This window comes from Tenrec ecaudatus, chromosome 17 (genome assembly GCF_050624435.1).
Source record: "Tenrec ecaudatus isolate mTenEca1 chromosome 17, mTenEca1.hap1, whole genome shotgun sequence".
Lineage (NCBI taxonomy): Eukaryota > Metazoa > Chordata > Mammalia > Afrosoricida > Tenrecidae > Tenrec > Tenrec ecaudatus.
Window position 1 is genome coordinate 48,948,546 of NC_134546.1, and position 15,381 is coordinate 48,963,926.

Genomic DNA, 15,381 nt, shown 5'->3' on the forward strand with positions numbered 1-15,381 from the left:
ATGGTTCTCTGACTTCAATTTTAGCAATTTTGTTCATTCATTTGATGGTTCTCCGACTTCAATTTTAGCAATTTTGTTCATTCATTTGATGGTTCTCCGACTTCAATTTTAGCAATTTTGTTCATTCATTTTTTTCTGATAGGAGCATTTTTCAAACTGATGTCATATCCTTCTGAGTGCCTCAAACTAGGTCTTGTTCAAATATGTTTTCAAAAGAAAGCACACATTTATTTTGGTGCAAACTCTTTTTTTAAACCATGGATATATTTTTCATAATGTTCAATTTCCATGAACTTTTTGAAGTCTTATATTTTTAGTGCAGCATTTTAAGGTCTACGGTATTGATTACCTGTAAATGTTAAGCCTTGAAAATAATTAAATAAAACATCTCTTCACCAAATGTACTCAGCCATCGAGTTAATTCTGCCTCATGTTTAGTAAATACGCAATTCAAAGATTTTAAAATTCGAATTGATGGTGGAACCTTAGTGGTAGAGTGGACTGCTACCTTCAAGGTCAGCAGTTTCAACTCATCAGCTGTGGGAGTTAAGGATGAGTCTTTTTTGCTCCGGTAAAGATGTATGTCCTTGAAAACTCACAGGGCAGTTCTATTTTGTCCTACAGGGTCCTTATAAATCAGAATGGACTCGGTGGCAGTGACTTTGCTTCTTACTGATAATGAATGTTCAATGTCCCCATAGCAACTTACAGTTTCTGTGCCTGACATTTTTAATCTTCTAGCCATAGATAGTCAAGAAATACACTTACTGTTAAATATCAGCCTAGTCATTGCTAGACATTTTGTATATACTCATTAAAATCTCATATATGTGCACATTCTGCCACATTTACATTGTTTGGTAACTGCTTTAGTCTATCATATGAATAATTAACCCAATAAAAAACTAGTGTATAGAGCTATGAGGCAGTGAGGGGGCCAAGGGATGACACCCGCTCAAGATAACTGCAGCACTGGGTGTCACTTATTGGTTTTGCTCTGTACATGTCAGTTCTGCTCTGCAGAGATACATGATAATTGATTACGATGTCCATTTAATAGCATAAAATGGAAACAGAACATCCAGAAGAATGTTTCCCAACACCGAAACCAATGGTGAATTGGGTAAGTGCACAGCAGAAGATATGGAAGAGGAGCAAGCATTTACAAGACCTGGGAACACTGATGAGATGGTTGAGCTGCACGTTGTTTCAGAGCGGGAACACCGGGGCAGTGATTGGAAGAGGAGGTGAGACTATGAAGACTCTTCATACAGACGACAAGGCCCAAGTTTTGACCCCAGACAACAGTGCCTGGGGGCATATTGAAACAATTGGAGAAATTACACAGAAGATCATCTCTACGTGAACAGCGGCCTGTAGTCGCCACCCTCCACTGTAACCAACCAGTTCCTGCTGGCATCTGATGCTGTGGAATGATTAAATGACCGATATTGTCAAGAAAACAACTTTTCAAATTGAGACTCTGGATTCCTCAGTTAGGCAGGAGGAATCATTAGGGTCAACGGTGCTAAAAACAACAGCATCAGCAACCAAAAACTTCATAAGAACTCTTCCACGACAATTGAGCTTTTCAGTAATACTATCATCATCATACTGACAATAGACATTTTTATTGGAAGAAACCCTGATAGGGTTGCAGAATGCAAAAAGATCGCCCTTGATCTAAATCTAAGTCACCCATCAAGGACACGAACAGCGTTATGGTGCCTATTTTTTTTACATTGAAACCTACATCAAACAATGATATTTGATGATTGCCACGGGCAGCCTGTGGGGTGCCCCATGCAGGGAAGAGGTGGGTTTGACAGAAAGACTCCTGGTGAGGATGGATGTCCCATGCCTCCATTGAGAAGAGATGTTGCTGAGATGAACCTTTATGGAGCACCTCTTCCTCCTGCATATGGTAGCCAGGGTGATAGCCAAACTCAATCTTCCTTTCCCTCCATTGCCACCGCATAGAGGCAAGGAGCCAATGGCTATGGGAGACCTGGAGAGCATTATGGTGGTATGGTTGATTCCAGTGCTGATGAAATTTGGGACTTTGCAATAAATGCAGGGAGCCTATCAGTGTGGTAGTGGCTAATGGATCCTAGTGGCCCAGGATATGATTAAACCTGTGCAAAGGGTTGTGGACCATGTGGTGATCTTGATGGGCCAATTTTGAGTACAAAGGTATAAAAGGGGGGAGCGGGAAGGGAGGGGGAAAAAGAGGACCTGATGCAAAGGGCTTAAGTGGAGAACAAATGCTTTGAAAATGATGAGGGCAAAGAATGTACAGATGTGCTTTATACAATTGATATATGCATATGTATGGATTGTGATAAGCGTTGTATGAGTCCCTAATAAAATGTTTTTAAAAAATAAAATAAATGAAAAAAGCATTCTCCCCAATTTGACTGAACCTATTATTGGCAAAGGTGGATTAAACAAAATCGGCACGAGTCAGGATTTTCAATCAACACTGATGAGCCTTCAGAAGGGTGTGAAGGTCCAAGCATTACCATTCCAGGACTACAAGCTCAGATACAGAATGCACAGTGGTGGTTGCAGAACAGTATGAAACAGAATTCTGGAAAGTTTTTCTAAGACTAGCAACAGCTGAGATAGTCCTGCACCTTTAGAATTTGTATCTGCTTCTGTTAAAAAAGTCAACATTCCTCTGCTTCGTAGGTGTTCTGTATTTGACATACAGGGAAATCTGGCTGTTCACCAGCTGTGATGGCATGGTTCCTTACAAACTGAGTGGGAAGGGCAGGTGTACAAATACTAACAGTGAAATGTGGAAACAGCAGCAGAGTGAATGAATTTTAGTTTTGGTTCGTTGGTGGTGGTTTAAAACAAATGCCCCCTTGTAATGATTGTGAACACCTTGCTTTTATGTTCATTTTAACCTTTTGGGGGTGAGATGAGGAGGAAAAGTAAACAATAGTTCACATGTCCTTGGCTTTCAATTCAGAGCAGCCTTCCCTAATGTAGTGCTCTTTTGTAAGAAACTCATTCTAATTTAAAAAATAAATTTAGTGAACCTAAAAAAAGACTCCATGCATAATATACAAGGGAACTTCCAAAATTAGTTGAAGATATAATTAAAATATAATTGAATTTTTCCACAAAATTTTTGAAGTCCTCCCGTGTGTAGTTATTTGAAGCATATAATTTATATGAAGTATAGGTAATGAACTTAGCAAAGTTTATTCCATTCATTTATTTACTGTTCATAATAGATAATTTTGACAATCTCAAAAATTAGCTGAAATCATGTGTGTTCCAGGACACATCATCCTGAGATGGTGCTAACAATCCTGAAAGCTAAATGGAAATTAACTTATTCCCAATCAGGGCACATATCCTTCGGTGCAATTTTCTATTCCTTTTGGGTATGAAGAAAAGTATCTAAGTCATGCACATTAACAAAATATAAAGAGGTTTGTTTTTCTGCTAGTTTTCCTGTCATGGTGAGTTGTTATACATCTGGAAAAAAGCTACTTGAAAACAGAGGAAAACCTAAGCACAAGTCACTGTTTACTGAAGTAGCCCCATAAGCGTGGGGCTTGTTTTTAAGCCTCTGAACTCAAGGCCTCCAGTCAACAGAGGCAGCTGTTGTGTTTATCCTGTCTGAGAAAACGCAGACATGCTCAAGCATTCATCTTGGCCCACTTATTACATTAGAGAGATTTTAATTTTTAATGTTTGTCTTAGCTCTGTGCAAGAGATGAATCTGTCTATACTGAAGAAGTTGTATAAAACTGGCAGAGGATATTCACCAACAAAAATTTCTGTGGCTTGCCACCTACTATGAATGCTAGCGAAGCAAATCACCTCGTCATGTCTGCAGAGCCCACTGATTTCAGTCTTCGTGAGGAGCACAGATGTCAGACGCAACACGTTGCAGTAGTGTAGTCTGCTTTCAATTACAGCTGTGGTCTTGGTGGTGAGGGGTGGAAACTGCTCAATAAGTCTCTTTTTGATAACCCCTGGAAGGTTTGCTCCAGAAGTCCTTAAGGTAGACCCAAGGAGGACTGGCTGCCTGCTGGCTGACCTTATGGTATTTTGTTTAACTTGATCTTGAGAGCGTCATCATGCTGTGTGATCAGCACGACCGCTCTTTCTATTGAGTTTCCTTAGTTTTATTGTTCGTTTTAGAGGTAATGCGTGCAGTTAGGCTAAGGGTACTTGGGGGTTTCTATCCAATATTGGCTTTTTGCATGCAATAAAATGTAAAGAATGCTTGGGTGGTCAAGCTTAAAGCACGTCTGCAGCTGTGGTTCCAACTTCTAAGCTACATTTTTGTGTCATAATTACAGGTCCAGGAAGGTGGAAAAGGATGAATATGAAGATTTGTCATCAAATAAGAAGTGGGTTTTGGCACCCAAATCCCAGGATTCGGATGTGACGCTTATTCTCAACAAGTTGCTAAGAGAATATGATAAAAAGTTGAGGCCAGATATTGGAAGTGAGTGCTTATGTATGTTATTCCAATTAAACATGTTGTGATTATAAATATTTTTAAGTTTTTATTTTGAAATGTAGATTCACAAGAATTTATATAGACATTACAGAGAAGTCTTTGGTATTCTTTAGCCTAATGGTTACATCATCTTTTGTAGTAGTTCAATATGAAAACCACTGGTATATTCGATGTATATAGTTCTACCCCATTTTGTCCCATATATAGATTCATGTCACACTACTTTAATCAAAACATGTCATTGTGACCTCACCACAAAGATTTCCCGTCATCCCTCCCTTCATAGTCATACTCACTACCCTCACCAAAAAATCCTAATCCCCAAGAAATCACCGATCTCTGTTCTACATCCACATTTTTGTCATTTTGAGAATATGATATATGGAATCATTTAGTATATGACTTTTTGAGACTGGCTCCCCGCCCCCCTGTACTCAACAAATGATTTTGAGTTCCATTCAAGTTGTTACATGTATCAATAGATATTTTTAATTGTTTTTATTATTTTATGGTATGAATGATCCACAGTGTGTTTAATTATTTTCTTGGTGAGGAGCCTTTAAGTTGTCTCTAGTATTGAGCAATTATAAAGAAAATTACCATGAATATATATGTACAGCTTTTTATATGGACATAAGAAGATTTAATTTCTCTGGGGTAACTGATGGTAAATATGATTTCTGGAAACCATCAAACTCTTTTTTACAATAGTTGTATCGTTGTGCATTCCCACCAATCATATGAATGAACCAGTTTCTTTGCAATTTCACCAGCAATTGATTTTGTCACTTAAAAATTTTTTCTAACTTTAATAAGATTGATCATGGTAAAATATATGTCATAAAACATTTCAACCGTGTGTGTGTACAATTCAGTGATATTAGTTACATTCACTACAATGTGCAAAAATTACCACTCTCAATTTCCAAATTTTCCTTTACCGTTACTGTAAATTCTGTACTGTTAAGCAATATATCCTTGTCCCGTCTCATTTGCACATAGTAACCACTAGTGACCTTGCCAATCTGGATATTTAGTCTAAATGAGATCACACAATTGTCCTTTTGCATTTGGTATTTTCATGATTTTACAAAATTTAAGCCATTCTAGTATATTTACTGATATCTCGTTAGAGTCTTTATGTATCAACAAGGTGAGTCAAGGAGCCCTAGTAACACTATAGGATAAGCATTGGGTAGCTAACCTCAAAATTGGTAGTTGAAGCTCCCCAACTGCTCCACAGGAAAGAAAATGAGACTATCTATGCCAGAGTTTTTTAAAAAATCGTTCACAGCCTCAGAAACCCTATAGACTTAGCCTCAGAGGGTCATTTTGAGTCAGAATTGATGAACGGCAGTGAGTTTGGTCTGGGAAGGTTAGTAATGCTGACCTCTTTTTTTATAGATGGTATTTGCCTATTTTTTTTACATTGTAGTTTTTTCTTTTGTGTTTTTTGAATAATTTATGTATTTTAAGATATCGTCCCTTGTCAGACATATGGTTTGCTATATTTTATCTCAGTCGGAGGTTTATCTTTTATTCCTCTTAACCGGACTCGCACATGTTGATGACTATTACTTTTATGGCTGATGCTTTTGTAGTAATGTCAAGAGTGTTTTCTTGATCACATTCCCCACGTATTTTTTATTGTTCTTGCTTTTAAAACTCTTTAAAAGTTATGTTTTATGTTTTAATTAGTCATTCTTTGATGTAAATGCTACATCAAATGTGAAGTTTAGATGAAAGGTTTTGTTTTGTTTTGTTTTGTTTTCCTCTAGATATTCAGTGACTCCGGTACCATTTCTTAAAAATAAATACATAAAATCTAATCTTAAATTGAATTGCTTGACGCATTAAAAAATCAGTACTTATGTGGGAATACATCTAGGTTATATTCTTTCCCACTTACGTGTGTGCCTGTTACCTCATCAGTACCTCATGACCTTGATCTTGATACCTACTTATTAAGTCTACAATTGGGTAGAGTGAATCAACTTTATTTTTCAAAATTAACTCTTCTAGTTCATCTGCCTTTTTAATACATTTTTAATGATTTTGTTTATATCTTTAAAAACTTGCTTGGGGTTTGATGGGAGTTATGTTAAACCCATATACCAGTTTGGGGAAATTTTGCCATTCCAAACTCATAGCAAATATCTCTTTAAGGGAAATTTTAGATCTTTAATTTCTTTTATCAGTTTAACAAGAAATTTTACCATACACGTTCTGGATATGTTTGTTAGAATTGTATCTAACTACTTTTTTTTTGAATGACTGTAAATGGTACTGTGTTTTAAACTTGTTTTACTGCAATTTTATAGAAATGCAGTTAACTCATATTATATCCTTCAACTAATAAACATCCTTCTTGGTATTAGGATTTTAACTAGATCTCTTAAAACTTTCTATCCCATCATGTCATCTACACATAAGGAGAGTTGTGTGTATTAGTTTTCAGTACGCATGTATTTTATTTTTCTTTTTATGCTGGCTTCAACTTCGAGTTTGTTTGAATAGAGTGACGGGTAGGTTTTCCTCTTCCAAGAGCTGGAGATGAAAACGTTCACCTTTTCACCAATAAGTGTGTTATTATCATATATTCATTAAGTTGAGAAAGTTCACCAATTTCCAGTTTTCTGAAAAATCTTTTTGTTGTTTCATAATGAGTGGATGTTGAATTTTTCCAGATGCATTTTCTGTATTGGTTGAGATGGTCATGCACTTTCCAAGCTGGCAGTTACTAGCTGCAGTTGAGTTGATTCCCTCTCCTGGCTACCACCTATGTTTCAGAGTGTCACTATGCTCCATGGGTTTCCAGCAGCTGTGACCTTTACACCCAGCATGTTTTCCAAAGTATCTGTAGGGGGATTCGACCATAAACTTTTTGAATAGTACCCTAGTGCATAACTGTTTACAATATCCAGGGAATATTTATGTGGTGCATTACAATGATTTATTTTTGAATATTGAAGCAGCCTTTCATCCTTTAAATATACCCCACTTGATTATAGTGTGGAGGCAGAGATGGTTCAATGATAGAATATTTATCCTCTCTACAGAGTTGAGTGTTGGCCAAGTACCTTAAGCATAGCCATAATCCATCCACGGGGGTAACATGTGAGTATGATGTTGAACAGATTCACTAGAGTCTCTAAGTTAGATGGAATTTGAAAAACTACCTGGCAGTCTACTTTCTCACAGTAGATTTCCATCACCTTCCAGTCACAACTGATCATGAGGATGGCCATAGGACTGTGCAGATTTTCATTGTGTTGTGCATGGGATCACTATGAGGGGAGGACCAATTCATGAGAGCTAACATTAATGACTATAGTTTAAATTTTTTCTATCATTGTTTTTAAAAATCCATCTAGTTTGGGTAGCAAGGTAAAGTATCTTCATAACATGAGTTGTGAAATATTCTCTCTTTTGTTTTCTAGAGTACATTGTGTAGAGTTGGTATTAATTCTTCATTAAGTGTCTGATAGAATTCTCCACTGATATATATAGGACCTGTAATTTTTTTTGGTGGAGCTTTGTTGTTGTTAATTTCAAAATTTAAAAATCTACTTTATATTGGGTGCATGGAGGTGGTTTGTGCCCTTTATGTAATTGCACATTTTATGAATTGTCAAATGTTTATGTATAGACTTGTTCTTAATATTCCCTAGTATAGTTGTGACATACTTTCTATCTTCATTTTTCCTCTTGGTCGGTGTTTGCTAATTTTTATTTCATTGATGTTTCCCAAGAATTAGTTATTTGTTTTATTGGTTTTTTTTCATTTTCAATGACTTCTGCTTTTTCTTTGTTGTTTTCTGCTTTAATTGCTTTGCATTTGTTATTCTTCTTGAAGTTGAATGTAGATCTTTGATCACAGTGCACGTCTAGCGCTTAAATTTCACTCTCAATACTGCTTTAGCTGTTCCACCCATTCTGATATACCTTATGGTGGCAGAATGATTACACACTGGGATACTGACCTCAGAGTCAGTGGTTTGAAACAACCAGCTACTCTGCAGGGGCGAGAAGAGACTTTCTACTTTTGTAAAGAATTACAGTCTCAGAAGCCCACAGGGGCAGTATTACCTCTGTCCTGTATGAGTTGGAATTGATTTCATGGGAGTGATTTTAGTTTTTTCTCATTCATTTTAATTCTATTTGATCTATCTTTTTCTTTTGACTTGTGGATTATGGAGAAGTGTGTTTCTTAGTTTCCAAATAGTTGGGACTTTACTTTTACCATTCTGTTGTTGATTTTTAGTGTGATTTCATTGCGATAATTACTCCGTAATGAGTTTTAATTTTTAAAATTTGTTCAGGGTTTTTTTCATGGCCCAAGATATGTTTTGTTTTGGGATATGTTTTGTGGGCACTTGAAATAATGTGTACTCTAGTTTGTTGAATTTATTAGATTCTGAAGGTTGATAGTCTTTTGGGGTTCTTCTTTAGTCTTGTTAACTTTCTATCAAATTATTCTGCTAGGTGTTATGATGGGTTAGCAACTAACATATTAAAAAGAGATTTCTTTTTTCTCTAAGATACACATGATGCATTTGGCCAGGGCAATTGTACTATTAGAGAATATAGTGATTGTAGGAGGCACATATTTTTAGGCTATACCTGTGACCTCTTCCTCTTCTGCATAGATTCAGTTTCATTTAAAGAACAATAACCCTTCCAAATCCCATACTACCCAAGGCCCTACATCCTGAGGCCCCTCCCCCAGTCTGAAACCAAGCACTCGAGTTTATCTGCAGCAGAGAATTTGCAGATATGTGCCCAGAAGGATGCAGGATATATCACATAGATACCTCAGTTACTACCCCTTCTATAAAATGAAGGACAGCGACCAGAGCACTACTATGCTTCTTTCTAGCTTTAAAATTTTATTCATTAAGAGATATATCAATATTAGTATTTCAAAGGTGAATAAGTCCATTAATACCATATTTTTCATCATAATTATATAAAAGCAGTATCCAGTGAAGAGTGCATAGTTATTCTACATTTCCACTGAACAGGGAGATTTTTAAAATGTTACTGATTTCCTCATTAAGCATCAATCACTGATCAACTTTTTAAACAAAGCCAAAAAAGCTCCTTTGCATCTGTACACTCATCGCCCACGTGGTATTTTGCTTGCCCTGTGCATACCCCAGCCAATCACTTCCTGTCCTGCTCCCATTCACTTGTCCATTTGTTCTCCGATGTGGATAATTGCACCTAGGTTAAAACTGGGTGAGCTTGGCCTTCAACTTGAATATATCTGACTCTCTAGCCACATCTGTAGCTATATCTTTCATCACTTCACTATTTGTAGAAAGTGTAAGCAAAGCCTCGTGAAAAAAAAAAAGAGGGCACATGCCCATGCACTGACATACAACACAACACTTGGCAGGAGCTATGTAAATGATTTTGATGTATCATATGCAATAAAAGTAGGAATTTATTGATTCCAGGATCTACACATAATTGGGAATTTCTCAAATAAAGCAGCATATATACAATCTATGAATGAATGTTTCTTTTTAAAAAGACAACTCTTGGAAGGCCTCATGTGAGTTGGGCCTGAGAAGTCTTTACCACATGTAAGAAGAGCTCTGTGGTATTGCTGAAACTCTGGTGTGGACTGAGCATGATAGTGGGACAGGAGGAAAGTCAAGGGAAATAGAGGAAAGAACTGGGAGGCAAAGGGCATTTATAGAGGTCTACACAGAGAGACATGTACATATGCAATTATATTTATATATGAGGATGGGGAAATAGATCTATGTGCCTATGTATATAGGTTTAATATTAAGGTAGCATAAGTACTTTGGGCCTCCACTCAAGTACTCCCTCAATGCAAGAATACTTTCTTCTGTCAAATTGGCATTCTATGATGCTCACCTTCCCTACACAACCGCTGAACACAAAGCGAGTAAATAAGCAAATGTGGTGAAGAAAGCTGATGGTGCCCGGCTATCAAAAGATATAGCATTTGGGTCTTAAAAGCTTGAGGGTAAACAAGCATCCATCTAGCTCAGAAGCAACAAAGCCCACATGGAAGAACACACCAGCCTGTGTGATCACGAGATGTCAAAGGGATCAGGCATAAGGCTTCATCAGAACAAAAAAATCTTACCATAGTGAATGAGGCAGGGAGTGCAGAGTGGAGACCCAATGCCCATTTGTGGGCCACTGGAGATCCCCTTACAGAGGGGCCTAGGGGAGGAGACGAGTCAGTCAAGGTGCGATGTAGCAATGATGGAAATAAAAACTTTCCTATAGTTCCTAAATGCTTCCTGCCTCCCCCCTGCCCACTATCATGATCCGAATCCTGCCTTGCAAGTCTGGCTAGACCAGAGGATGTACACCGGTACAGATAGGAACTAGAAACATAGGGAATCCAGGGTGGATGATCCCTTCAGGACCAGTGGTATGAGTGGTGATACTAGGAGGGTAGAGGAAGAGTGGTTTGGAAAGAGGGAACTCATTACAAGGATCTACATGTGACCTCCTCCCTAGGGACCAGACCAAGAAAAGTGGGTGAAGGGAGACGTTGGACAGGGCAAGATATGACAAAATAATAATTTATAAATTATCAAGAGTTCAGAAGGGAGGGGGGATCAGGGAGGGAGGAGAAAAAATGAGGAACTGATGTCAAGGGCTTAAGTGGAGAGCAAATGTTTTGAGAATGATGAGGGCAATGAATGTACAGATGTGCTTTACACAATTGATGTATGTATGGATTGCAATAAGAGTTGTATGAGCCCCTAATAAAATGAAACAAACAAAAAAAGAGCTGACACCAAGGGCTCAAGTAGAAAGAAAATGTTTGGAAATGTTCATGGCAACACTTGAGCAAGTGTGCTGAATGCAATTGAATGAAGGATTGTCATAAGATTTGTAAGAGCCACCCAATAAAATGATTAATAATAAAAAAGAAGAGCTCTGTGGATTCTGCTTTAGAGATAAAAAAATCACTAAATAAGAAGCCATGGAGTAGTAGGTTCCTCTTTTGTTTCATGAGTGTAGAATTATAAGCATTGTCATTTAACTGGTTAACTGGTAGAAGTCCTCACGGCTCCTGGCATAGGTGAAGAGTATTTAACATTGGGAAACAGTGTTCAGTGGTGGAATCTAGCAACTTGATGATGTTCAAAGTAATTGATCCAAGAACGATGCTGCTGAATTACACATGATTTAATTTCCTAAGTCAGGAGGACTGTACTTAAAAGAATTTCCTATAAAAATCTGATATCCTCTTCCTTTCTTCACTACTTAAAAAATATGAAACTATCATTCATTCAGAATATTTTGCTGTGTTATTTTATCCTTAGTTCACTTTACTTGCTAGACACCATTCTGTCTCTTCTTCGGTCAGTACTCTCTTTCTACCAAGTGTACCCTGCAACAAGCTTTGCTTTCAGTCACAGAACAGTGAGGATGCTGTTCACTTTAGGTTCTTATGATTGTGAGAAAACAGCACTTTCAAGTAGATTTTGGTTTTCCCACGTTGGAGTAAACTGAGATTGTCACCTCTGATTGTAAGCCCATGAAATCTCCACTTTGCTTCTGGAATTCATTCCGAGCTCCTGAAATTGACATAAATAAGTAATCCTTTACCTGGTACGTTTTTTTACCTCTTTACTGTCATTTCCTGCTTTTTGTGCCTCAGTCATTGAACTCACTTGTTATACTTCAGGGATACTTGGTCACCAAGTCTCATGTTTTGTTCACCTAGACTCTTATCTAGTTTTCTTTTTGACTTAAAGGTCCTCATTTCTCCCACTTAAAACAATTAGCTCATTCTTTTTTGATACTTTATTCTTATGTCCCACTAGAAGCTTCTTTCATGGCCTGTCTCACTTAACCCTCCCTATTTGGATGTACTAAAAGTACCCTGGGTTCTTGGAGCATCAGTGAATTTTTCACTCCTCAGGGTTTTAAGAAATTCAAACTACTTTAATGAAAATAAATATGGCTTCCCTCTCAATAGCTAAGCCTTGTATACTAAATAAGATAAGTGATTGGGAAAAATAGGAGATTTATTACTCGTTTTTAAACATGAGTGGCTACAGTGCAGATGTGTATAACACATTGAAATGACCATGAGAGTCATTTACCATAAGCAGCATATCTGATAATTATCTCTTGGCTAGATCCCGGGAGAGGGAGCCTTTACTGTGGCTCTTCCTTAGAAGGTTACCTATATGGGCTTATTTCCCATGCTTCCCTAAAGCTTATGTTCCCAGTGTAGTCACCTAAATGTGGAATGAAGAATACTCAATCTTTAGGAACTTCCACAAGAGCAGATTGATTGCATGGATGAGGAGGTGGAGCATGCTTATTGCAGAAGACACAAAACCCAGCTTCCTTCTCAGATGCGTTTGCTCACATAACCAAAAGAAAAACAAGCTTTCTGTCTGTCATTGAAATGATTCTGATGTATAGTGACCCTGTAGAACTGCCCCTGTGGAGTTCACATACCCCTCCCAAATGGGAGCGTGAAGGAAAATGATGTGATCATGGTACCTTGGTGATCCAGCAGGCCCAACCAACTAAGTGGCAGGGAGGGAGTGTTTTAATACAAGTAAAAGAAATAAATGAGCCCTAAACTACGTTGTGGGGATGGTGCAGGACTAGTAATATAAACCCCTCAGGAACAGAAATGGGAGTAGTGATACCAGTAGGGGAGGGGAAAAGTGGGGGGATGTGGGGAGAAAGGGAGAACTGATCACAATCATGGACACATAACACCCCCCTTTTCCATGAGGGGGGTAAACAACAGAAACGTGGGTGAAGGGAGGCAGTGGTCGATGTAAGACCACTGTAAGATATGAAAATAATAATAATGTATGAAGGGTTCATGGGGGTGGGAGGGGGTGCAGGAGGGAAAAGGAGGAGCTGATACCAAGGGCTCAAATAGAAAGTGGATATTTAGAAAATGATGATGGCAACCTATATACAAATATGCTTAATACAATTGATGTATGGAGGGTTATGAGAGCTGTAAGAGCCCCCAATAAAAGGATCTTGAAAGAAAAAAGGTGCAAAGATAAGAAATTATAATTTGCTGTATTTAAGTGCAGTTAAATTGGCTCCTACTCATAGTAATCCTGTGAACACCATAAGTAAAAAATGACTATTACCTGGATTCTGTGTGTCATGACTTCTTATGTGTGCCAGTGCTCACCTTTTTTCAGAGTATATATTTTAATGCTGATTTTGATTTCCCTCTCCCCTTGTGATTTAGAAAAGGTCAGATGATCCCTGTTTTAATTAAACATTGAAAGGTTCCTATCTTGTTTTTTAACTTTTCCATAACTCCTAAACACATTAGCAAATACAGAAAGATCAATATGTCCGCCGGTGAATTCCTCTCTCTAGTTATCACTTCCTCTACTTCCCTGTTTGTGTAACTATGGTTTGGATCAGAAAGCTCCCGCCCAGTGAGCCTTTGCACGGCGAGATGTTGCCCTCGAGTTTTCATGGGGCTTCTGTTGCTCATCTGTGGGGAGCACTTACCTGTGCACCGGCATCCAGTGGAATCATAGGCAGGCTTCTCTTCCTGTCAAGAGGAGGAGAGGTTGCTAGTCCCCAGACCAATCTCCGAGAGACTGTTTATTTCAGAGTACTGCTAGCCCCAGTCACGCGTTCCTTAGAAGGGTAGGCCCCCCTTAAAGTACCCGGGCCCAAACTCCACAGTCAAGGGCTTTCTGTAGCAGTTGGTATCCGCTCAGCAACCAACAGTGAACCAGGCAGGAACCCTCACAAAGGCAGTAGATGTCGGAGCCCCACTGACAGTATATTGGCTGTGCATGTAGGCTTCATTCAAGTGATTGGCTACACTGCTCCAGAGAGACAGACGTGAATTAACCCTATTGGGTCGAAACCAAACCAAACTCACTAACATTAAGTCAATGCCGACCCATAGTACCCTATAGGACAGGATAGAACTGCCCCTTTTAAGTTTCCAAGACTGTAACTCTTTACAGGCATAGAAAGCCCCGTTTATCTCCCAAGGGATTGGCTGGTGGTTTGGAACTATAACCTTGAAGCTCTCAGCCCAATGGTGACCACTGCCTTACCAGGGCTCTGTGCGGATTATATGCAAGGTGATTTGTTTGCTAGGTTTCGGCAGCCCCAATCAGCTGTTTGCAGTAATGACCGGCAGGATCTAAACTGACCTCCAGGTAGATCTGATTTTGCAGGCCCAAGGTAGGGGACACCTGGAGGCATAGTGGTTACACATTGAGTTATTTTTTGTTTTGTTTGAATCATTTTATTAGGGGCTCATACAACTCTTTTCACAATCCATACATACATCATTTGTGTCCAGCACATTCGTACGTATGTTGCCATCATCATTCTCAAAGCACCTGCTTTCTACTTGAGCCCTTGGTATCAGCTCCTGATTTTTCCCCTCCCTCCCCGTTCCCCTCTCCCTCTGAACCCTTGATAATTTATAAATAATTATTATTTTATCATATCTGACATGTCCCTCACCCAGTTTTTAACCTTCAGGACTGCAGTGTGCAGCCTCCAGGTGCTCTGAGGGTGGGAGCAAAGGAGGGCTTTCTAGTCTCACAAACTCAGAGGCAGTTCTACCCCATCCTCTGTTCGTCAGAATTGGCTCAGTGGCAATGAGTTTGGTTTTGATTTGGAGGTACAGGGAATTCACAGTGTGTAAATTGTGCGAATGCTGATTTTCTGTTGCAATTCAGTGTAATCTGCCAGCTGCCAGCTATGAAGTGGAATGGAACTGGCTCACTCAGAATTCACACACAGTGAAGTCTGCCTTGTTCATTTCAGAGCTTCCCTGGTCATATGCTGGCTATGGGGGCGGCCTCATTCAAGCGGCTCAGCTTCTGCCTAACAAAAGCTTCCCTGAGCAGTTCTCAGCG

At 38.7% G+C, this 15,381-nt stretch overlaps 1 protein-coding gene across 1 annotated transcript in view; it reads left to right on the top strand.

Moving 5' to 3' along the window:
• Window positions 1-1,089: 1,089 nt before the first annotated feature.
• Window positions 1,090-15,381, top strand: part of GABRG3 (gamma-aminobutyric acid type A receptor subunit gamma3) — a 218,064-nt gene continuing 203,772 nt past the window's right edge. Inside the window, exons 1-2 of the mRNA XM_075535553.1 lie at window positions 1,090-1,247; window positions 4,326-4,474. Of these exons, the coding sequence (XP_075391668.1) occupies window positions 1,090-1,247; window positions 4,326-4,474 (307 nt within the window). The remainder of the gene's footprint in view (window positions 1,248-4,325; window positions 4,475-15,381) is intronic.